This window comes from Gymnoscopelus braueri, assembly GCF_963280865.1.
Source record: "Gymnoscopelus braueri genome assembly, chromosome: 6".
NCBI lineage: Eukaryota > Metazoa > Chordata > Actinopteri > Myctophiformes > Myctophidae > Gymnoscopelus > Gymnoscopelus braueri.
The window spans coordinates 22,371,684-22,397,195 of record NC_137607.1 but is presented as its reverse complement, the minus strand read 5'-3'; the positions used below and the strand labels follow the sequence as shown (position 1 = coordinate 22,397,195).

General features: G+C 39.6%; 3 protein-coding genes across 4 annotated transcripts; all 3 read right to left on the bottom strand.

Annotated features, from left to right (window-relative positions):
* Positions 1-1,541: 1,541 nt before the first annotated feature.
* On the bottom strand, positions 1,542-7,010 carry tax1bp3 (Tax1 (human T-cell leukemia virus type I) binding protein 3). The gene is made up of 4 exons (XM_080430222.1): positions 6,791-7,010; positions 4,802-4,921; positions 2,821-2,898; positions 1,542-1,915 (listed from the first exon to the last, which is right to left on the bottom strand). Exons 1-4 carry the CDS (start codon positions 6,857-6,859, stop codon positions 1,781-1,783), a joined length of 402 nt encoding a protein of 133 aa, XP_080286348.1. The 5' UTR covers positions 6,860-7,010; the 3' UTR covers positions 1,542-1,780.
* Positions 7,011-8,350: 1,340 nt separating this feature from the next.
* Positions 8,351-16,023, bottom strand: hsh2d (hematopoietic SH2 domain containing). 2 transcript variants are annotated; one of them, XM_080431534.1, is made up of 6 exons: positions 15,933-16,023; positions 13,612-13,751; positions 13,026-13,115; positions 12,431-12,596; positions 11,524-11,811; positions 8,351-9,611 (listed from the first exon to the last, which is right to left on the bottom strand). In XM_080431534.1, exons 2-6 carry the CDS (start codon positions 13,734-13,736, stop codon positions 9,084-9,086), a joined length of 1,197 nt encoding a protein of 398 aa, XP_080287660.1. In that variant the 5' UTR covers positions 13,737-13,751; positions 15,933-16,023; the 3' UTR covers positions 8,351-9,083. The 2 variants fall into 2 exon arrangements, with proteins under 2 accessions (XP_080287660.1, XP_080287659.1); XM_080431533.1 differs by having other exon boundaries at positions 15,937-16,005.
* Positions 16,024-17,222: 1,199 nt separating this feature from the next.
* Positions 17,223-24,933, bottom strand: LOC308087743 (ras-related protein Rab-8A). The gene is made up of 8 exons (XM_080431882.1): positions 24,775-24,933; positions 23,274-23,334; positions 22,661-22,721; positions 21,787-21,864; positions 20,661-20,750; positions 20,317-20,382; positions 20,058-20,108; positions 17,223-19,935 (listed from the first exon to the last, which is right to left on the bottom strand). The coding sequence occupies exons 1-8, from the start codon at positions 24,896-24,898 to the stop codon at positions 19,846-19,848; spliced, it is 621 nt and encodes a 206-aa protein (XP_080288008.1). The 5' UTR covers positions 24,899-24,933; the 3' UTR covers positions 17,223-19,845.
* Between the last annotated feature and the right edge of the window lie 579 nt (positions 24,934-25,512).

Here is a 25,512-nt window from a genome sequence, read left to right as displayed (position 1 = left end):
TTTGATTTGGTGATTATCTCCCAACTGAAAGGATTCTATAAAAGCAACTACAAACCCCACACATCATGGTACCATTAGTATAACATAAAAAAAGGCAAAAATGTTAGCTAACATTTTTAAGATTACAGTATAATTCAATAAATGAAGCATTATGTATAATAATGCATGTCAGAAGCAGTAATGTTTCCGGCCATGCAAATATATACAGGTAATAGGTAACGGAGTAGAATAAAGGGTTGGTATCACCTTAGGCCGCCATAAAGAAATGAATTCTCTCCATGGTATTTAGGAAGGACAAAGTACTTGACTACATCAAGATATTGACATGAACTTATGGAATGTTACTGTTTATTTTTAGCATGAGAAGTACACAGTTGACTGAGCTCTACAGTAAAACCCATCTGTATTAAGGTGACCAAAATGCACCTGTAGATTTAACAGACCAAAATGTAAGCAGACCCAAACATTATTGGTCCGTATTGTGACTATGTTTGGGCTGTGTAGAAAGGTTGACCATGCTCAGTGACATGCACGTTCAACTCGTTACTCTAATAATGTTGGATTGCCCAGTGTTAAACTAGTGATTTGTTTGCATCAAAACAGCAAAATTATCCAAAGCACACAAGCTACCAGCTTTCACTATTCATGCCTAAGAAAGAAGGCACTTGGGAGATATAATAAAAACTTGTCACCCCCAAAATAGTAGGGTCCAGCATGGACCATATAGTTCATAAGCGATAACACCTGTGTGTGTTGTAGTGTAGTGTGGCTTAGGATTTTACAAAAAAAGTCCAAAATGTAAATCGCACTAGGCAAATGGTGAATGCAGGTCAGCATTGTCAAGCACCAACTGTACAGCTAATGTTAAGGAGCTACACTTCCTGATATCCATGAGAGAAAAGAAAAATAAGTGAAAGGATTCATTATTCATACAAACAAAGAATAATGGCAACTGTCTACCGTCATATGGTTTGCAGTACAATCAAGTATATGCAGTGTTGTGCACTATAGAATACACATGCAGAATGATAAACACTACTTAACATTGATCTCTCTTCTACAGTTCCTTGGCATTGTCCTTTGGCTTTTAGAAAAATAAGAATATGAACTTGACAAAAACATTAATTATTTCCTTTTTTTTGCCGATGGGTTCCCAGATTGAAGGCTAATAGACAAATTACTGCTCAGGATTGTGTTGTCCCACATTGTATCACCAAAGGCCATCCATTACCTATTGCTCTGTTTGTTCCTTTTTAATTTGTGCAGCACTTTGGTCAACTACGGTTGTTTTTAAGTGTGCTATATAAATAAAGTTTGATTGATTGATTGATTGATTTTTAACCCGCGAAACAAATTATCATCTTGTAGAAAGACTATTATTGCCCCCAGAGGTTGTTGAAATCTGCACACATCATGCAGTGTGCGATTAGATCACATAAGTTGAGGAATAACTGATTTTACGCACCTGTATGTTGTGTGTGTGTGTGTGTGTGTGTGTGTGTGTGTGTGTGTGTGTGTGTGTGTGTGTGTGTGTGTGTGTGTGTGTGTGTGTGTGTGTCTCCCCTTCCATCTGCACTGGACCTGACATTGTAGGATGTGAATGGTATGGAATACAGAAGGAAGGGGGAAAGCAAGCGGACATTTTCTTTCATACAGAACGGAACAGTAATAATGTGGGGAAAAAAAACCACTATCAAATGGTGGGAGTCTTTGTACACAGCAGTCCTTGGTTATTGTACGAGTAGGTTTCATGGAAAGGTCCTGTTGTTGTTTGGAGCCGTTACATCATGGAATGTCTGACAGCTTCCTCCAGTGACTTCCTGGTTACCAGTAGCCGTACCACCTCCTCGTTCTTCTTTGTTAGTCTTTTTCGAGCCTGATCATGGGTCACCATGGTCATATCCCAGCCATTCACCTGGGGAAGAGTCATTGAAAAAGAAAAATGTTGGTCATTATGTGTCCAACATTGTGCTTGATTAGAACATCCACACACCCTTTTAACCACTTAAACCCTCTATACTATAGTAAACTAAGACTGTGCTTGGTCCGCTCTTTTTTCTGTCTAATCTACACCAAATCTCTTCGCTGAAAATTGCCAATCTACAAGCGCACAACGCATCGCATTTGAGCTTTCGGCGAGTGTTCCCCCAAGAATAGGGTTGCTAGGGTTCAAGTGGTTAATGATTAGAAAAAATTTAAAACCCATCTGAAAAAGACCAACTCCAAGCATGAATACTAAATAGTAAAGAATTATCCACATGATCTCAGTTGGACATTTAAAACTCTAGCCTTTCTGTGAACTGTGATGGGGTACAGTCAGAGCTGCTTCAATCAACATACTTCAAGTGAACTGTATACATAGTGCCATCTTGTGGCGATTAAAATGTAGGGCTGAAACTATTTTCTTAGCAGTTTTCTATTGATTGATCACTTTTCCACTCAATCAAATAATGGATCAATTTTTTTATATATATCAATGAACCAATGCAAAGAAATAATCAAATAGATTTGTTATAATAGACTAAATCACTTAGTATGATTATCAACTTAAAAAGAGTAGTTCACCCAAAAAAATTACTTATTTTCTATCAATTACACACCCCATGAAGCCTTGAATTCATGGAGATTTTTTTGTTAGAAAATATTTTTTTTGGGTGAACTACTCCGTTAAGCCCTATTCTATACTGCTAAAATGGAAGAGCTAGAAGGTCACAACGCGTCGCGATTCAGATAGATTATTTTTTATAGTCGATTAAATGGATTAGTTCGATTAACTAACTAATAACATTTGTCAATGAACAAGCATGATTTCATTCATACCTGCATTATTTTGTCCCCCATCATCAATCCTGCCACCTCTGCTGGTCCTCCTTGCGACACTCTGGTTACATAGATCCCCTATGGGGTCACATAGATCACTCTGGTTACATAGATCCCCTATGGGGTCATAGATCACTCTGGTTACATACGTACACTGTAGATCCCCTATGGGGTCACATAGATCAGGGGTTTCCCTAATGTTTTCATGTCATAGACTCCTAAATTGACTCTCATTAGGCCATGGATCCCCATTACAAATGATTCTGTCCTAAAGACCCTGATGTGAAAAGATGTTTTGGTTTAATTAGTAGTGATAGTGTGAAACATACTGTTAGAATAGTAACTTATACATACACGCCAGTGGTCCAGGCCACTTATACATATTTTTAAGTTAAATGAATTAGTTAATTTAACCACTTAAGGATATATATGTTACAGTATGATTGGAAAACCAATCAGATTGAAAAAGGAGTGCTCGTTTTCTTCGAGGTCACCTCCCGCACTCCCCCGCAGCGGGGCAGGGCGGGGCACCCATCATTCGCTCGGCAACCGTCGGTGAAAACGAGTGCACCTCTTTCAATCTAACTGGTTTTCCAATCATACTGTGGACATATACATGTTTGAATGTTCGCCCCCAGAATAAGGACACTAGAGGACCCCCAGAAGCTACCCTGGGGGTCACAGGACACCACTTTGAAAACCAGACCCTGAATCTAAACCAGAAATGTTTGCCATGAAGGCCATGACAACTGAATTTCCTCCACAGGATCAAAAAAGGTCTATCTATCTATGTATCCATCTATCCATCTAGGAAACACACACAAAAAAATGTGTAAATCAAAATGAGAAAGTGAAATCTATATAGCAATATTGTGGTGTATTCATTGTGTATTATTTCTGCTACAAGGGTTAGGACTAATGTGTATCCCCAGACTATCCTTTCACCCAGTTACTTTCACTCGATGTCATATTTCCCATAATGCCTAATTTGCACTCTGTTTCTGTTGCCGGTGTTCAGCGTAGAAAGTCATAGCAGATCTACCAGTTCACAACACCACACAACGCGACATGTTATGAGCTTGTAGATCGCAGGACACCGTTGTATGACTAAGTATAAATCAGACTTAAATGGTGGTTTGAGAATTCAATGTAATTTCTCAGGGGACACACTAACAACTTAATAGACAGCAACAGAATGCAATGCATCAATTTCCGTAATAAAACATATTTTTTGAGGCAGTTGCCTTCAAAGTTCTATAAACAAATCTATATTGACTTGGGAAGGAATGAAGATTTCATCATTTGTTTAGACATATCATGGATAATATTGTCCCCCTTTACTTATACCTGGTATATATATATATATATATATATATATATATATATATATATATATATATATATATGCTGGTATGAGCTGAATACATGACTGTTGCTCCACAAACACAATTTAGACATAACAGAGGCTCTTATCCAGAGTGTTTTACAACATGACGTCAATGTAATGCTATGACATCAGCTAACAATAATGTTCAGGCTTTTTCCAACAGACTAGGCTGAGGAAGGCTCTGCTGAAACACGTTCGCATGCTGCCTGTGCTTCATTAAATAAAAGGACATTTCTGAGAGTGCTGATTCTTCTGTTTTGTTCCCCACTGATACTCTCTCTGTCTGAATATTGGATTGCTTTACTTCCACTGCCATCAATGAGTATATTTTCAGGGGAAAAAATAAACTGAAAAAAGGGAAATGCATGACTTAAGATCTGCAAAATCACATTCTTGAATACTAATTTTGGTAATGTCTGATATGAACGGAATTGAGCAAGATACATTGTTTTCTAATTATATTTACATTTTTAACAACTAGAGAGAAAGATATTTTTGATCTATGTACAATTCAGAACAAGAAGACTCTAGACAAGGGAGGCCAGTTCCAGGGACATACAAGCACAAGCACACGCACAAAGCCCTCCCTCTCACCTTGTCAGTCTTGTCCTCAGAGAAGGGGTTCTGTCCGGGGTCCTGGTCAATCCCTCCTCCGATACTAAAGCCCAGGATCAGGTGATCTCCCTGCCTCAGTTTCTGGATCTCAATCCGTTGCTGTTTGACAGAGAGCATTTTTATTCCTCCTAACCGAGCAGAAATACCCAACTTAAAGGCATTGCTAGTGCATTGATTGTAATCGAGTATTGTAACATAAAGCCATGAGCCATGGTCAACATGTTTAGATTTACTATGTTATTTTGATCTCACACTTGTAAGTCACTCTGGACAAGTCTTAAGTCCAAGGCTAAATGCCCTAATTGTAAATTGTTGTAACGAAGGCTAATACATAATAACTCTGTTGACCTGTCAGCTAACCCAACATATATAATTTGCAACTATTTTCCCTGAAACATATTGTTCATGAAGCGTATGCTCATCTCTAATGTCATCAATGCCCCAAGTCAACCTCATCACTAGGCATCATTTCTCTTGTAAGAATGTTCTCCCTCCATTACAGTCCACTCACTGAGAGAGACAGTGCTCTTTTATCACTTCAACCGTGTCTTTTGACTTCCACTGGCAGCTGCTGTCTCTCTAAACCAGACGGATGAAGGGCTGTGCCAACAGGACTCCTCAACACAAACACTGCCTCTGTGTGTGATGGTGAATAACTATAGACTCTCTCTCTCTCTCTCTCTCTCTCAGGGTTGTGGCAGATCTGGAGAGCTCTGCAAAGTGTGAGTCAGTCAGTGGGTCATTCATTGTAGACTTCCTGGCAATCTTACTGTATGTTCTGCCACACTAACCTATTTTCTATTCCTGAGTCAGTGTTGGGTAGTGATACTAGTATAGTCTCACGAAGCCAAATGCTACTATATATACACCCCTCATTTTTACCACTCTCACAGCTCTTGACACCAAGAAAGCATTAGATTAATGCAGTACCTCGGAGTTCGCCTTGATTGTCAATAAACACATTTTAATGTATAAACAAACAAATGTGCCCAAGGATCATGTTAGCTGACTGATAGCTGCTTTTCACACATTCACATAGCAGCACCTATTTGTCTAGCGTTACCTAGCCCTAAAACACCACGCCTACTGTACTAGCCTTGAGTCATGCATGAACTTCAACCTGGTGTTTGCACTTTCTACATTTACGGCCCGTACATCTACACAAACGTTCAGATTCCAAATATAAAGTGCTTACCCTATGGCCACGGATGTTACAATGCTGTTCGGGTCCTCAGAAGTAGCCGTATCTTCCGTATTGTTCAATAAAAAGCATTTTTATCCTATCGGTGGACATTTCTCATAACGTTAAAAAGGTGTCAGAGTGCAATACACCTTGCAACCGCTAGGGTCACGAGGTTGAAAGATGGAGAAAATAATGGAGAAAATGGCCACCGATCGGATTAAAATGCTTTTTATTGAACAATATGGAAGATACGGGTACTTCTATGGGGCCGAACATAATTTTAACATCCGTGGCCATGGGGTAAGCTGCACTTTATATATGGAATCTGAACGTTTATGTAGATGTGGCCCGTAAATGGACAAAGTGCAAACTCCAGGTTGAAGTTCAGCCATGACTGTCATGGTATGACAGTCATGTTTCAGGGCTAAAGCGTTACCTAGCCCTAAAACATCTGAGTGCAGTGGGGACTCCAATGGTTTGCACTGGAAATTCTGGAATTGCCTTTGTTTAACATTTAGTTCTCACAAGAAAGTCTTATTCTATGGCATTCCGTATCTATTGTTTGGTTTGCCTTAAACTACCGACGTTGTCCGAAATGAAAGTTCGATTGCTTGCCAACGGATTCGAGCTACAACAACAAACAGTTATGTTTCCTCTAGCTGGTAAAATCAAACATATTAGCTCGGCCATCACTAGGTAAATAATGTTGCTTATTATTGATTAAAGGGTCCAGGCCTCAGACTGAACAATGGATCCCCTGCTGAATGAGATTGTCCCAAACTTACCACAACAGCAGTCACCGGCTGTCCGGGGATGAACGTCGACATGGGATCGGGTCCTTGGCCTGAATACATTATAAACTGTGTTAAAAAAAAAAGTTAATACTAACTAGTGTTGTTATGTGTTTGTTTATTTATTAAACCGAACGCAAGGGTATAGCGAGGGGACGACAACTTCCTGGATCATTCCATGAGTAACTAACAACTGCTTCTGGCATGTAATAAGGAAAGCAGTGTTGCCAGGTTCTGTGAGAGAAATAAGCAACCAGGTCTAGGAAAACAAGCTCAAAAGAAGCAACTTAGGCCACAGGAGCACTTTATCTTAATAACCTATTATGCATCGGCTATTTGAAAATAGTAGCTCTATCACGACGCGTTGTGAGCTTGTATATCTGCTATTTTCTGCTATTTTCATCAATTTGTCCCTGTGGCACAAAATATTTTCAGATGGGGGGGTCTGTGGACAAATAAAATGCATATTACTTTGGGGGTCCTTGACATGAAAATGTTTGAGAACCACTGGTTTCAACGACATTTGGAAACAAGCCCAACTACGCAACTAACTACACTTAGAAACAAGCTTAAAAAAACGCAACCACCATTATTTACATGCAACTTTACAGAAACATAAGCCCAAAGTAGCTTATAATAAGCCGACATGGCAACACTGGGGAAAGGCTTTGCAGATGATGTCACTTCACCTTCCCTGGGTTAGGGTGCGCGCGTTGTGTGACACGGCGCAGCCAAAAAGGGCGGTGTCTGTCTTCGGTTTGATCTGCAGCACGCGTTAAGACGCGACCACACCACCCGTGTGTGGTGCTTTGATTGATAAATGGAGCGCTTCTTTAAGACATCATGCATCCCCATGTCCTGGCATGGGACAGGGTGGGGCTGCATTACTCCAGTCCATAAATGGGCAGCTGGCCCATCTGCAACAACTGTTCAGTGGTGGAAAAAGTACTCAAATGTTTAAGTATCAATACTGCAATGTAGATTATACTCTGTTAAAAGTACTGAAAACTGGAAATGTCCCAGTAAAGTGAAGAATACCTCAAAATTGTACTTAAGTACAGTACTTGAGTAAATGTACTTAGTTACTTTACAACACTGGTTGACCCCATTTCGTAATGCAAGGATTATCTTGTCTGACACATAAGATGACATATATAGACTTCTGTGATCTTAGATCATCCAGAAAAATCAAGTCATCAAATAGCAGTTTAAACATACACGGCCACTAGATGACAGTCTCTTACACAAAATGTGCCTGATAAATTTCAAAGTATATTTTTGATTTGTCTTAACCATTTTAACTTGTCTATTCTGTGACGTAGACAGTTGTTGGTTGTCAAGCAATTAGGCCTACCATGGTTGGACTTGGTATGTCTACAGTACACATTATAAAACCGTAGGCACATAGTGACTGTCAGAGATAAAACTGTCTGTGCCCCCCCGTCTATGATGAGAATGTTGAGAATGGATCAGCCTTACTGAAAAAGGAACATTTCCATGGAAACTGCTTAGCGTCCCTGACTTAGAAACAATAGCTACTTTTCCAGCATCAGCTCATCTCACCTGCATTTATTAGTCAGTTTATGTAAAATATAAGTTTTGTCCATCCGGATTTACACACTGCAACAGGAGAATATTAATGTACATTGGTTACTACCGTTTAAATACTTTGTACACACATACAGTAAGTACCCTTCTGTCATTAGCACATCTCACATCCCTTTACAGTAAGAAGGGTAATAAATTTGACCTCCTTTTGGTCCCTTGTTCACTCTGACATCAGCCATCCACTTGTGAGTCTCAGACTACACTGTAAAATCGTCAGCGTTCATTTATCAATTTGTAACTCTGAGAGTTACAAATCGATTCAATCCAGGAACGCATCTGTGTCACACTTTAGATTTCTTTGGATATTAAAATAAAAGCAGATAACAAGCTCATGAGCTTGTAGATCTGCTATTTTTGAAGAAAAAAAAACGTGAAAATGTGTGCAAATCTTTGAATATATATATATACATTTTTATTAAATCTTTGCTTCTGGGTGTCCTTGGAACAAAATATTTTGAGATGGCGGGGGTCCGCGGACAAATTACATGATTTTGGGGGTCCTTGACATGAAATATTTATTAGCACTGCACGAGTGCCGCGCTACAAGCTTGTAGATCTGCTATTTTTGAATAGCCCAAAGAATAAAATAACGGTTATAGCTAAAAAAAATTAAAATGACTAATCGAGTATGCGTTCCCGGATTGAATGGGTTAAATTGACATAAACATTTGAGTGTGTACTAGTACTGGTAGTATCCAGGGGCAAAAGGTGGAGGTGGCAGATACTCTTCCGGTAATCCACTATCAGACAGTCTTATAGTATGTCTATTCTTGGAAGATGGTGGCCCATTGACTTCCTGCTCCCCTTCGATCTCCTGGTATTCATTTTCAGCAGGTTGAGGTTCACCTCCGTCTGTAGACCGCCTCATCTCAGCAGACGTGTGCTCCTGCGACACGCACCTCTTCTTTTGGAATGTCTTCTTGATATTCATTAGGTTGATGGCTGTCGACAGCTGCTGCACAACATCGTTCCTTACTAATTGTGTGTCCGCAGACTGCTGTCCGTCGTGCGTGTTTGTGGGGAAGACCATTGTGGACGCTGATGCAGTCTGAGGTGCAGAGCTAGATCTGGTACAAGCCTGGACCATCTTCTTTGGCGGTAGTGGCGGTAGGAGGGTCCTAGCAGGGAGCTCAGGAAGCTGATCTGGCTGGGTGGGGTTGACCAGATATTTCTTCCTTGGCGATGGCACAGGCCTGAGAGCCTCCACCTGAAATATACAGCATAGCAGTTGTCAATGACTATATTACAGTTATAGAGTGAAGACCTTTTGATGAATCATTCAGTTAGAAGGGAACAGAAAGCTTGAGATGAGTAGAACTCTCAAAGGAAAACCACCTAAGTGGAAAAAAGCGGCACTCCAAAATAAAGATTGCAAGACAGTGGCTCAGATGTGGTTTCTCATTTTATTGAGATGATGCTAACATGTTTCGGCCGCAGCCTTCCTTTTTAACCTAATCTGCTCTGAAGAAGGCTGCGGCCGAAACATGTTAGCGTCTCAATAAAATGAGAAACCACATCTGAGCCACTGTCTTGCAATCTTTATTTTGGAGTGCCGCTTTTTTCCACTTAGGTGGTTTTCCTTTGAGTTATTTACATAGCTGAGCACCCACTGCCTAAATTAAGAAGGCATCCAGAGGAAGCGCACCGGTTTTCCTTTCTTATGAGTAGAACTCTGTTCTTGTTGTCGTTAATTAAAAGGATACCTGGCTAATAAGCCTCATATGCCTTAACACATTATAATTGTCCTCTATAACTAAAATTAAAAACACCTCATATATTCGATTTATTTTAATTAGGAGGATTAACGCCCATCGCAAGTTGATGATGTCCTTTGTCCATATGTTTTCCAGTCCTATGGAATGTATAGAATGCATGTGCTAATAAAACATGTTCAAAATATTATTTTATGCTGATATTAACCTTAGGAAGTATTACGTATTTTTTTCAGTAAAAGATGAACTATTTCTAAAATATGTAAAACTTTTGATAGAGGGCAATTATAATGTCCTAAGGCATATAAGGCTTATTAGCCAGGGATCCTTGTAAGCACCTTTAGGAGTGAGTAACTGAGTGAGTGAGTGAGTGAGTGAGTGAGTGAGTGAGTGAGTGAGTGAAAGAATGAACTTTTCTGTCTTATCTTAAAACCCAACCCATCCCTTACCGGCTTACCGGATTATATAACACCTAAAAAACATTACATTCACTTTTCAATAACATAAAGCTGCAGATGACACAAAGATAGTGTAGGAAGACAGTTTTCCTAACACAAAGAGACAAATTGAAATAACACAATGAGCCAAACTAAATGTCACGTATATGTTCTTTGTTTGCTAATCCCAAGCTCTAAATAAGTCAACAAATGCAAATACAGTTGTGTTCAAAAAGCCATGAAGGTCTATCTGCATCACTTAAAGTCAAGTCTGAATTGACACCTGTTAAATAATTTAACTTTTAATTACACTCAGAGACCTTGTACCCAGAGGCTTCGTCGCTGTGAAGATTGGCTCCAGCCTCCAATTACTATTTGTTACCAAAACTACTTTTGTCAGAAGGTGCGTTGTTAATGATCAATGAGCTGCAACTTAACCCATTAAGACCGGGAACGCATCTGTGTCATTTTAAGATTTCTTTGGCTATTCAAAAATAGCAGATATACAAGCTCATGCGCTTGTAGATCTGCTTTTTTTTTTTTCGTGAAAATTTGTAAAAATCTTTGAATGTATAGACATTTTTAACTCCAATATTTGCTTCTGGGGGGTCCTTGGAACAAAATATTTTGAGATGGGGGTCCACGGTCAAATACTTATAGGGGGTCCTTGACCTGGAAAAGTTGGAGTACCTAGATAATGTCCCGATTTTTCAAAATAGCAGATCTACAGGCTTATAGCACTGCACTCGATGCCGCGCTATGAGCTCGTATATCTGCTATTTTTGAATAGCCAAAGTATAAAATAATGGTTATAGCTCAAATCTAAAATGACACAGATGTGTTCCTGGATTGAATGGGTTTTAATGGAAATGGAAACTTAACCTTAACTTGACCTGCAAAGCATATTTGTCAACCATAATGATTAACCCATACTGCCAACAATGCACATCATTCTGAACGACTCCTTTACCTCGGCTGGAATTTCAGACATTGAGTTGGACAGGTCATCTTCCAGGGATGGGTAAAGTGTGTTTGGTTGGCTTTTAGTGACAGCAGGTGTCTTGGTATATAGATTTGGAGAAGGGACTGCGGAGGCCCCCCGTGCAGTGGGACGATGTGGAAGGGCAGGCGGCATGTCGTCCTGTGGTTTTAGTTGACTGTTGTTGTGTGAATGTGTGAAGATATTAACATTATTGCAATTCAGTGGTTGCCTTTGGGGAAACAGGAGCTCAGCATAATCAGCTCCATCCTTTGACACCTTTAAGACAAAGACATAGAGAAAGGTTGCGTTAACATTTTTGTTATCCGTTAAATGTATTCATGTGGTGGAAAAATACAGATACATATTACTAACATGCATCATCACTGCCTTATATGCATTCCTGTAATCATAGATTAGACTAAACTAGTCTTGTGTGTGCCTACGGTGTCTCATACGTCAGACTTCACTGATACAGGGTCAGCCTGTTTGTTATTTATAGTTCTCTATAATTATGAACCACTTGTTTTACTAAGAGCAAGTGTAGGCCCCTTCCCTGAACTTCTCTCTTGAACCCCTCTGTGTCCGAGGGGACATGTATAGAGTCATTCCTGGACAACGAATGCACTTGTGTGCATCCTTGGTGAAGTGTCTGACCTTTTTGTCTTATTTGATTAATGATCAGGATGGAAGAGCTATTCTGAATTTAGAAAAACAAGATGGGGGCTCGCAACTCACTTTTAAATGCGTCAGATTTTATTTACCGCAAACAGCAGCAGATACGACGTTTCGACCCTTGCGGTCTTTTTCAAGTACAAGTATATTCTGAATTTAGGCCACAACAAGCACACATTGTGTGATGTATGTGTGTACTACAATTAAAGAAAATATTCTATACCTGTCCACAAGGTAGAGTCAGTAATTCGTTGAAAGGCATGATGGGGTTCCTGCGGTGAAAATCCACCAGGTCCTGGAGGAACCTGTGACGTTCATTCTCTCCAACGATGACATAATACCCATCCTTCAGGGCGTCTATCATAAAGTGCCTACAGCGGTCGTCAGCGCTACAGGTTTACATAGGCGGAAACACACACACACACACACACACACACACACACACACACACACACACACACACACACACACACACACACACACACACACACACACACACACACACACACACACACACACACACACACACACACACACACACACACACACACACACACACACACACACAGTAATAAAAGTCAGGAAGAGGAAACAGGACAGGACTTTGAACTGTAACACTGAGCAGGGGAGAGGTGACTCACACCCAAGGAGGATCTGTTTGTAATAGGCCTTAAGATCCACACTTAAATGCTAAAGCAAAAGTGAACCCGTTATAATAATAGTATACAGTAGGTGGACCTGCCAGGGTGAAAACATGTCATTTATTATTTGTGTTATAAGGCTGAGTAAGTAGTTCTTTATCCTAGCAAAACATTCACCGATATGAGAGAGTGTAGCCAATCCTGCTCTCACTGACTCGGATGAGGAAATAGCCTGGAGGCTTGGACAGCAACAGCTCCTCTGCGGTCCTGTGAAAGACATGGACAAAGTGCTTCAGACAAACAGATACAGCAGCTGTTTTAATTACAGGGCGTTCTTGACAGATGGAAAAATACTAATTTCACATAACCTTGTCTTATATTGAGGTCAGTGAATGATACATAATTACTTTTCACATAATACACAAAGGAAGAAAAACAGATCCATACTAAAAAAAAAAATTGGTTAATCTTAAATTAAACTTAAATAGTTCATTTGCAGAATTGTAAAAGAAGAAAAGAAAAGTAGAAAATCTACTAAATAGTTTATAGGCAATTATATCAATGTGCCTTACAGTAAATACAATATTAAAATACAAAATAAATGGTTGACAAATAAGTGACGCCTTTTGGCTGCTTTATACCGCAGTAAAAACACTCATTGCACAAATTTAAAAACATGGCCCTCATAATTCCTTGTTGTCTGCCAAGCATTGCAGATGGCAGACAGTGATACGCAGTCATTTTGGACTTTTGCTGCACTTACTTCCTGGAAATAATACCATGGAACCATTCTGGAATCATTCCATTCCTGATGACAGAGTGGAGCTGAAACTGTTTGAACCAGGTAAAAACAGCATGGTGTCCCTCCTGTGGCTGCCCCCCCTCCATTTCCACAGAGGTGTCCTAGAGGAAAACATACGGCTCATTCATTCATGGTTTAGCACAACATCATAACTAGACCAGGCAGACAAAAAGATAGGCAGGTTTCAATCTGTGTGCAACTATACACTAGTTTGCAAAAATAACCTATGTTGCCCTGTAAAGGCCAGCCCGCACCAATGCAACTAGTCGCAACTCCTTGCAACAAAACAGTTTTAAGGCCAGTCCACACCAATGCAGCTACCATTGGGAATAATGGTTGCAAGTAGTTGCAAGTAGTTGCATGTTGCAAGGAGTTGCATTGTGGACTGGCCTTTACAGGTGAACTGGCAATTAATGTGTCACACTCAATGATGTGATGACCTTCAGAACACATGGAAGACACATTTATAATGGTGCCATTGTCATCATTGCCTTCCCACTATATCATCCAGTGAGTCACACAGTGGATGTGAAATTGTGTGAATATTGTTCCTCAATCCATATATCAACAAAGAGAAAGAGGAAAGACCACATGTTCCTGGTATGCTCCACAGCCATCATTGTTATTTTATAAAAGACCATGAGTTAAACATTGTTTAGCAACACTACAATGAACTTAGCAGGAACTGAAAAGGCTACAGTAGGTTATTTAGTTATCTACAATGAGTAACAAAAAGTAGCCTATGAAACTTGTACAAACAATTACGCTTGTGCAGTCATATTTATGAATGACAAAAAAATAACAATTAAATGTAAAAGAACATGTATCAAATGCCATAGTCAGACTCATAAGTGTAGGCATTTTAATAGAGTAGCAATAGAATGTACTGGAATGGATATGACATTTAACAAAAATTACGAGAAAGATGATAATATGATAACATACATCCTCGACACCCAAGGATGATACCACAGATAAAGAAGGTTGACTTTGACAGAGAAAGTTTAGCTCTTATGAAGATGAGATATAGGAGAGCTCTGCTGCTACCATGTAAGTGGAAAAAAATACCTAAAGATTGGCTTAAAGATATAAAACCAACATAAAACTGCTAGAGCTCAAGGCTATTTAGATTTGTCATGTCTGTTCATGAAAATGTACACACATATACATATATATATATACATTTTACATCCCTTATTGTTATGACATGTTCAATTTAGAATTGTCAGTAAAAACAGGTAAGCCACATTCCCAAAATAGAATAGATAAGTTATTGTTTCATTGGAATATAGAGCATAGGTCAATCTTACTTTGTTTGTTGTAACACCTTAAAAGATACCATGCATCTTATTCCTAGGATAGCCTAGTTTCTTGGTAAACCCAAATGCTTCTCCAATCTATGTCGTTTTATAAATCATTCCAAAAGTAAACAGCTGCAAGTTTATAAACAACATGTCTTTGAATAATATTTCTAAACACATTGGTTGGTGGCTTTGGCACTCAATAAAGAGCATATTTTTACCCTTAGAAGTTGACATCAATAGCATTCTAGCACTAGCACCATTTGGGATTGCACCAATTAACAGCAAATATCTAGGAGTGACAGAAAAGCCATAAACTGAGAAATTCAGTAGCCATCTAAACAACGACTTATTTCTAAATCTAACATCTTAGTTATGCCAGCAGTGGTGGAAAGTAACTAGGTACAATTTTGAGGTATTTGTGCTTTACTTGAGTATTTCCAATTTCCAAAACTTTTACTTCTACTTCACTACATCTCAGAAGCAAATACTGTACTTTTACTCCATTACTATTTTTTGACCACTTTAGTTACTAGTTACTTTGTGGATTTAGCTTACAAAACATAAACACAATCAACTTCAGCCGTTAAACTTTGGCTATTTAAAATTAGCCGATCTACAAGCTCACAACGCGTCGCAGATCTGCTATTTTCAAAGGATCTTTGTACATTTTATACACTTGAAAACTTGCGAAATGGGACATGATTCTGCATAATGAGTACTTTCTACTTTTGGTACTTTATAGTACATTTTGATACAAATACTTTTACTCAAGTACATTTTAAATTCTGGACTTTTAAAGTAACGGATATTTCTACATTGCAGTATTGATACTTTTACTTAAGTAAAAAAAAAAAAGTACTTTTTCCACCATCGTATATATGAATGACAGAAATCCTTCAGTAGCCATCTGTTAATAAACAACGACTTATTTCTAAATCTAACATCTTAGTTATTCCAAATAACTAGTGTCTCTAGGACTTACCTCGTGTGTGTGTAGACTTTAGAGCGTAGGTAATGACAGCAACCTACAGTAACACTCCACACACTCAACTGCTATCATTCACCACCCATCACCTGCGGAGGGGCGGAGTCAAACCTCGCATAGAAAATAGCCGATCTACAAGCTCACAATGCGTCGCGGTGCCACGGGTTGTGAGCTTGTAGATCGGCTATTTTCTGCACGCGATACTGTCGTACGAAGAAGTCACAGCGCCGTAGCAGTAGGAGAATGAAGTACACATCAAGGACTCTCTCAGGACTCAGTGTTTTGCAAAACAAAGTAGCTGCTAGCTACTGTCCTACTCCAACTGTGACCGTCATAAATGCCGTTCTGCCGTTTTACTTTCGATTCTTGTTTTATATGATGTTTTGCATAGTAGCCTATTTGTCTGTCATTAATGTTTCGATGAATTGAAGTACAAAGGACCCCAATGGAAACAAGCCTTATTATTATATAGGCTTTCTTGGGTTTCAAATCCTCTTAGCAGACCTTGTATTGAACTGTACTTTTCCTGTGCTTTTATTTTTGCAAACTGCTAATAAAGTATTCAATTAATCAATTCTCAGGTTCAGTTCCCCCCTCGTCAGTCTACTGAAATAACAGTAGGGGGTCTTCAACAGGGGGTCCGGGACTCCTAGGGGGTCCTCAGAGTTACTACAGGGGGGCTGCCAAATCTTTGTCATGGGAGAAAAAAAATAGTATTCCTATTCTGAGGGTAACATTAGTAAAAAAAACTAGTAGAGCTACAAGCTCACATCGGCCCACGCTGCGAGGTGTTGTGAGCTTTAGATCAACTATTTTTAGCAAAGAAGTTTGGTGTAGACTAGTAGAGAGAGAAAAAAGAGCAAACCAAGCACAGAGCCAACAGTCAAGTTTACTAAGTAGAGGCTTTAAGTGGTTAAATAATGTCTGAAAATACACATTTAATTTGATACAAAATGTAGTGGGGGGGGGGGGTCCCTGCTTCGTCTCTCTCTCAAAAACTTTGAAGACCCCTGCAGTAGACTACCCATCAGGTTGGTTGTGTGTGTGTGTGTGTGTGTGTGTGTGTGTGTGTGTGTGTGTGTGTGTGTGTGTGTGTGTGTGTATGTATTTGTGAATGCTTTTGAATGTTCAGAAAGTGCAGTCTGGTTAAATCATGTTCAAATGATTTAAGAATGAATTGGTTATTCTCAGCATGTTACATTTAAAGGCTACTGATTAAAGCTCTTTCTGACCCAATATACAGAATACTTGTGTAAAACAGAAATGTAGGCTAAAAATGAAAGTACACATTCTTAAAAGAATCTCTTTTTAATAAATCAACAATAGAACATATCTACAAAAAGGTGTAGATCAATACGATTTATGAAAGTACAGTACAATCATTGTATAACTTTTATTTACAATTGTGGAAAAAGCTAATCTTTCCCATGAAACTCACCAATAATCAGCAACACAATCCAAATTTAGTTTTAACCAGGGATTGCGAAGGAGATCTTCACATAAAACCACAAGATTTAGAACGTGGGAGAAATTATAAGTGACTTGAACCTGCTTCCTGTAAGTAAAGCCCAATTAAAGTGTGGACAAGTCACATTTTAGCCACCTGGGAATATGTTTAGTCTGAATGTGAGAAACAGCTGGTTCAAACAGTAGGTGCTGAAATGTCTCACAGGTCCAACAGAGTTAACAATGATACCATTGTAATTATCCCCATCCACAGGTCAACACCTTGGTGTTTCATTAAGGGATTCTGTTGACTGACTCGTAATCACAATTAGAGATTAGTTGCAACATCTCAGGAAGTTCACCGTCATTACTCTGAAGTGAATTTCATGGGTTTCCTATACTTCTGCCATGACAATGCAAAAGAGCTCCCCATTTAAGACAACAGAGATCAACTAATAAGGGAGTGACATGGGGCAAAAAAAAGTCAAAGAAAATAAAGCTAAATGGGAACAGATCCTTGCACAGTTATAATCTCAAAGAAGGTTGTGATCAAGTCAGATGTGCAAATCTTTCAAGGTCCTATCCTCTCTCATGATGCATAGTTCAAAGGGCCACGATGACCCAAAATAAGATGTGATGCCATGGAACACGAGCGAGCTCAGAGGAAGCAAAATAAAGCGCAAAGGACAACACTGCTTGGGCTTATCAAAAGCATGTTTGGGGGGGGGGGAATAAGAACTTTGCCAACAGTAGTAGATTGTGGCCCTAAAACATTCAGAAGAAAATAAATCCCCTGCCTTATCACAACACTCACATCACCTTCACAAAAATAAGATGTCAGTGCTAAGATGTTTCAGGAAGCCCAGCTGTGCTCTCTCACCAAATTAATTTTCAAATACCAACTATAGAGTAAGCGGTGAACAAAAACATGTTGCGTTGTGTCTCTGTGTGTGCTTTCAACAAAGTATTTTAACAAAATGAAAGTGCACAGAACCCATGAAAGAAAACTGGAAAAGTGCATAATAAAGAGGAATATAAAATGGGCACTTTATGACTAGTGCTGTTTGTCCATTCCATAAATACTGTTACAGTAAAGACCCTTTTTCAAAAGCCCAACAAAAACAGTTGCATACAATTTCCCGCTGTGAACTGGAAGAAACGTATAAACAGTGACGTTAACTCCGTGGCTCCCTCTGAGTCAGCACAGTTATGCAGCTGTAATGCCGTCTGGTGTTTAGCTAAGGGATTACCAAAGAGAACAGTGCTGCTAATCCACCGGCTGAAGTGCATTAAATATTCCACTTCACCTCGCATTCACAGGACTTAATACCCCAAATAAGCACAATTACAAAAAGCAAACTCCATGCTTTACCCATTTAAAAAAAAAGGCTACTTTTTCCCCAAACCCCTGCCTCAATACCTGTACGTGAATACTTGAGATAATAAGATCACACAGATAGCATTGCACACTTAAAAGACCAAGAGTTTCACTACAGGGATTGGAATGTCAGTTTCTACAGAAAGAAATTAAAGAGTGGGAAATGAGGGCAAATGTTCCACAAAACAGATGCAGAACAAAGGGTGAACAATGGTCTAGCACTAAGTCATAATCATATACATTGTATGAATGCATGTATGCATCTGTGCCTCACTTGATCAAAATTTAGAGAACAACTTACAGTATAATCAGTGTGCACATGTATTATAAGAGCTAGTGGTGATACGTAGCTAGCACCATACTGTGGTCTTATCAACTCACGTACAGTAGGTCATTTGACATAGGAAATAAATTGACAAATTATGAGGCCTGCTGTTATGATGCAAAATAAGGGGAATCTACTGTGCACAAAGGTAATTGGTGATAAGCAGCCAAGCAATAAGCTTGCACTAAATAATGCCAGTGAACGTTAAGAGAAGCCAGTTAGGCATCAGATGATCTCACGTTTAAGACGAACAACCTTTAAAACATAAAAGAGGAATTGTTGCAGTGGTTTCAGTTACAAAGAACTATGGGCAGTAAGGGCTTTGATCATTTCCTGCTAAATACCATCAATGTTTCTCACAAACAAACTTTGAAAGTCAAAAAGAAAAATAAACTTAAAACCTATGAGGTCATGTGAAAATTGTACATACAGTAACAGAGGCCACAAAAGTTGTGCATATAGGCATCGAAGGAAGCACTTTCACAGACAACCTTCTTATCTTTTCAATGGTTAGAAATAAGCGTGGCATTTTTGAGTTTTGATGGTATTATGAGACCATAAAACCAACAAAACAACAAAGGGTATACTAACGATGTTTCTTCAAACATGGATAAACTCAAGGAAAACGGAAGACAAGAAAAGGAGGAGTAGAAAGTGAAGTGGGAGAAGAGATCTGAGCATGCTCCATCCAGTTCTGTCCAGTGAGGGACATAGTTTAAGGCCATGGTGAATGTTGACACTCCTCTCTCTTCCCTACTCACAGGAGTGTGCAGCGGAAGAAACTGGTTTTCTTGGGCTGTTCCGTTATCTTCACCCCTTGATTGCTGCCCTGTGGGTTGTTGCCCTCCTGAAATACACACAGATAAAAGAGTACATGCAAGAAAGAGAAGGGTACGAACATTAGACATCACGTATATATACAGCACACACTTGGCAGATTAAAACATAATATTTGGGTGTCATTCTCACCAGCTTCTTGTCCATTTTTGCCTTGATGTCTCTGGCAAGAGTCAAAAAGGCCTGCAGAGCCAAAAGGAGGGGGGAAAAGCATGATATTAGCAAGTCACAGATATGGTGAAACCTGGACCAAATACATGAATGGAAACATATTTTTTTAGGATCGTTAAAATAATGATAATTAAAAAGCAAATGATTTCAGTCACTGCTCAAATGTAATTATAGAACCATGCTAGAGACTAAGAGAGAGGGATTACAGTAAAAGACTCACATTCTCCACGTTTATGTTGGCCTTTGCACTGGTCTCCATAAACTTGATGCCGTACTCCAATGCCAGCTGACAGCAGTAGATAAGAAACAGTGACACTGTCAGTACTCGTATCTAAGTACAATTGTGATTGTGAACAATTATGCAACTAATCCATCTATACATCCTGGAATCTCTGTCGGTCGGTCTGTGTCCACTTTTTAACCATAATATGGATGGAGATCCTCGAACCCTTCCAAGTTCATTCGTCAGAAGACTGGCGTCCAAGTCCTCTACTACAGATGGGTACTGCATAAAGTACTAGAACAAAGGGTACTACACTAGACCAACACATTCCATTAACCCACCTTCTCTCCTCTGTCCTTGGACACCTGCCGTTTGTCATTGACGTCGCATTTGTTCCCGAGGACCATCCTCTCCACATCTGCTGATGCATGCTGAAAAGGGAAGGAGGGCATGGCAAAAAGACAGGAAATACAATGTGACTAACAAATATAAACTACAACTGTACAGGTGGTGCCACACACACACACACACTACTGCCTAGCAAATATAAACTACAACTGTAAAGATCATACATGGGCAACTGGCGGCCCGGGGGCCACATGCAGCCCCCACCGTCACTTAATGCGGCCCGCAGGTTAATATCGGATTACTGATATATTATTGATTTCAGCTTTTACAGTTACAATTCCAAACATGCAAACATGGCCCACTTTAATTACTTCAGTCTATATTAGTAGCTTAATGACTAGTATTTAAATTCTATTGTCTTTTTTTTGTCCAATTTATTTGTATTTAAGTTAAAAAAGTTAACATAAGTAGCCTATAAATGCATTTGAAATTAAATAAAAATGTTACTTTTCAGGATTCCAATAAAAAAAAAATTGCGAAAACCAAAAAAAAACAGGATTACAATTCAAAAATAGCAGACCTACAAGCTTTTGAGCTTGTAGATCGGCTATTTTTGCTACTTTTGTGTGACATAGAATGGCGAAGTACGGCATTCATTTATGAAAAAAGTTAAAATATGGAGATAAGAGGTGTCTGCCAAACAGTATATGCAATGTGGCCCTCTGGAATTAGTGGAAATATAGTGGCCCTTTCCAAAAGGAAAGGGAGACATGGCAAACCGACAGGAAACACTATGTGACTAACAAATAGAAACCACGTGTATACACTGGGCAAGAACTGCTACTGAAAGTGTCTAAACGGAAATACAGGAAGTACAGCCCAAGGAAGTTACGTTGATGCTGCGCAGATCGGTTTACATTCCCCGGGCAGGAAAACAGTCTTGTCATTGGTCGAAAAAGACAGCTTCCGGTGAAAGCACATAATAAGTACTCTCATGTCTACCTTGTGATAAGTACTCTCATGTGTACCATGTGACATGAAAATAGCCTGTGAACGAGTTTATAGGAATGACAACTGTATAGGTGGTGCCACACACACACACACACTTAATATTTTTACCTCCTCTATGTTCCGTATCCAGTTCTTGATGTTGTCGAATGACTTCTCGTTGGTAATGTCATATACTAACATTATTCCCTGTAGAGTTCACAGATGGTACACAGTTAAAAATGGGTGACTTTATCCAACCAATGAAAAATTGAGTAGAAAACAATAAACACATTTCATCTGGACCGTATAAACCTTTAAGTCAAGCTTGAATGATTTTCCCCCCCCATATCGTCATATTTTGCACCCATTTAACAATATATGGCCCTCAAAATACAGACTTTGTATTCTTGTTTCAAAATTCTATCATTATTTCTTATTACAAAATATGTTTGCTTATGTAAAACTGAACCAACCAATTTCGACCAATAATATCATGACTCATCAATGTGCAGCTTCAAACTGAAATTCTGTGTATTATGACATGCCCACTTCTCAACGTTCAAATCAAATTCCCCCAATGTTCATTTGGAAATATGTCATGAATAACACGATACAGAAGTTGGACGCTCTCAAAATGCTGTATTTATGTGGACTTTTAATCAGTACTATTATGGCTATTAGTTAATTGTGGACAGCATAATGTGAAACAAAATGAAATTGAAAATGGGAACTTAGTGCCAACGGAAGCAGAGGGACTTATGCTGGCATAGACATTATTAGCTTCATTATAGACCTAAAGCAGAGTCCTGCCTGGATTCCCTGACAATGGATTGAACACACCTCTAATGTTTAGGTATGTAAAAACAATGAAGGGCATGATCATGCAAGGAATGTAGAATTAACTATGACAATTCAGTTGGCACTGGAGCTGACAACCAATGCCACCCATTCAGTTCCAGTTGACATAGGAATGTCAGTTTGTAGAGCCAACAGGCCCACTTACCATGGCTCCTCTGTAGTAAGCTGTTGTAATGGTTCGGAACCTCTCCTGTCCTGCCGTGTCCCTAGAAGAAAAATAAAATATGTATTTAAAAGACTTATTTAAGCAAATGAACAAAGCCTTAAATCATGTAACCCATGTCAAGCTTCAACTGAAAGTGCATTCTTCTACCATTTTCTATATATATATATATATATATATATATATATATATATATATATATATATATATATATATATATATATCTCACAATGATTATGTGATCATTGGATACAGCAATAATCTGGACCAAGTGGCCTCAAATGATATATCAAATGTCCCCCCAGGTATCATTTCAAGCCTCAGGCTCTCACTAATACTATATGGAAGAATGTCAAGTGTACCACGTGAAACTCTTGACCTCTGTGTATAACAGAAGGCAACACAATCCATTCTATTAAAACACATATGAAAAAGAGTAGGAGACAAAAAGGTCCTGTAACATATGTCCTGCCATTTCTAGACTGCAATGGCTCTTCCATAACGTCCAAGTTATTATGCATTCCAGTCTCTAATAAAAGGTACATGAACTAAGCACAGAAGTTACATTTGCTGAGATAGGGTGCATTTCCCTTACCATATCTGTAGCTTGATTTTCTTCCCGTCTAACTCTATTGTTCTGATCTTGAAGTCAATTCCTGAGAGAAAAAAACAGCACAAGCAGAGCATCATACATTTATTGTTCAATTGATCATATCCATGACAAGACACAAGTAGCTGGATTTACTGAATTGAATCATTTTTTGCAAAGTCTCAGATACTCTGAGGTCATGGTGTAAATGATTGAATGAATACTTTATTAGATGGAAATGAAAACAGCACGAGTATAGACATACACTTGGTCTAAAAGGATTTACACAAAAAAAGTCCTGGTCGACTTGCTTGTTTCCATTGAGGTCCTATGTATTCAATTCATCAACCTACCATAAAAATAACACCAACAATCAATATGATCACAAATATAAAAACCCTATATGTACAGAGTAGGGGGGAAAGGGGGGGGTCACCTTTCTAAGGGAGAAGTGATAATTTAGCTCCCCCTTTGGTCTCCTGACAAGTGGATTTTCAGGCCTGTTTTAAAAAGGAAGCCAGTGAACTGCATCTTTTTAAAGGTATCATGACATTCATGTTTACACCACATTCAGAGTCTTTGTCCTGGTCCTTCAAACGTGTACAAAAAGTTTTAACTGAAAATTCCACTCCAGTGATTCACTGTAGGTGTTTTTGTCTCACATTTCTAAAGCCTTTTCAACTGCAATGAAAAAATAAATCTTTGCCTGCGGGTGTCGCTGGTGAGGGATTTTGCCTGTCAATCATCGCCTCTGCTCCGCCCCCCCCAAAGGAAAGGATAGGGGAGGGGAGGGGCAAGGAGGAGAGTGGGCGGGATTAATTGACTGTGACCTCACTGTCGAAGGGCCAAGCTCAGATTACTTTTCAGCCTAATTATTCAGAAAACCCCAGACCACAGAAAATCCACTGAATGTTCAAAGTTCAGATTTTTTGGGTGTAATTGAGGTCATAAAACCCCCAAAAAAACATAAAAAATTAAAAAAGTGAAAATGAATGTCATCGAACCTTTAAGATATTGCCTTGTGTATTTCAGAATAGGGTGGGTGGGCTGGGTGTGGTGTCAGTGAAAAAGAACAGGCTAACTCAAGTTAGCCAACAGCACTTGTAGATCACTTGACTTGACAGCTTTGTACCCTGCTAGCTCAGCTGAGCTAGCAGGGTACAAAGCTGTCAAGTGATCTACAAGTGCCCATGGTACCCCACCCAAGAAAACAGTACAGAAAGTCTATGTTTTACAGATCATATGACCGACGTCTTTTAGAGTTCCGCATATCATAAAGTGTGACAGTGGACTTCTCGCAGTCTTCTAGTCTAGATGTACTTCTTGGTGACAACAAGCCGCTTCCTGTGTAGCCTCTCTGCTGGTTCATAACGAAACAAGCTAACTTAACTGAAAAAAAGTTAGCAACCCCATTAGCATGACGGGATGGGCTGTGCTGTGACTCTGGTGCACTTTTTCTAGCCCAAGAAGACAGCAGAACAACACACAATCCACACGTTTTACCGACCTATGGTGGAGATGAACGTCGAGTTGAAGGCATCCTCCGAGAATCTGAACAGCACGCAGGTCTTCCCGACGCCCGAGTCGCCGATTAAAAGTAGTTTAAACAAGTAGTCGTACGTCTTCGCCATGTTATTAGCTGTATTTGCGGATATCCGCCCGTCAGTCTGTCTACGTCCAAGGCGATAGAGTTGTTATATATCTAGAGGGCGGACTTCCCCGCCCCCACCTATTCATTTCGATGAAAGTTGCTCACAAGCGCGTGAAGCACCCAAAAGTACCTCTTTTTCCTGGATGGGCTCCAATATTGAAGCCAACTGAGCAGGCGCACTTGCGTTTCAGACGGTAGACGCACGCGCAGTAGCGTTTTACATGCCGATGTCCTGCAATCTCGGATTTGACCACCAGGCGACGGCAGCTTCACTGTTCCTCCGCCCTTCTGGGGGCTAGAGCCAAGGAGGCGTCGCCGCATGTCAGTTTAATTGACCCCTGATTGGTCGAGCGACACGCCAATCTTGTCTGTCGTCGTCGTGGCTCCGGAAACCCATCATCACGCCTGGTTTTTATGCTTCGCCCCTGATCTACAAGACCACAACGCGTCGTGTCCGCCGCTCGTTGCGGGCTTGTAGATCGGCTATGTTAGGTGCGCGACGGCGTAGCTCGTTTTGATGTACTTTGTATCCCGGGCTTCGTTCAGTGGTGGAAAAAGTACGGTATTCACATATTTTACTTTAAGTAAAAGTAT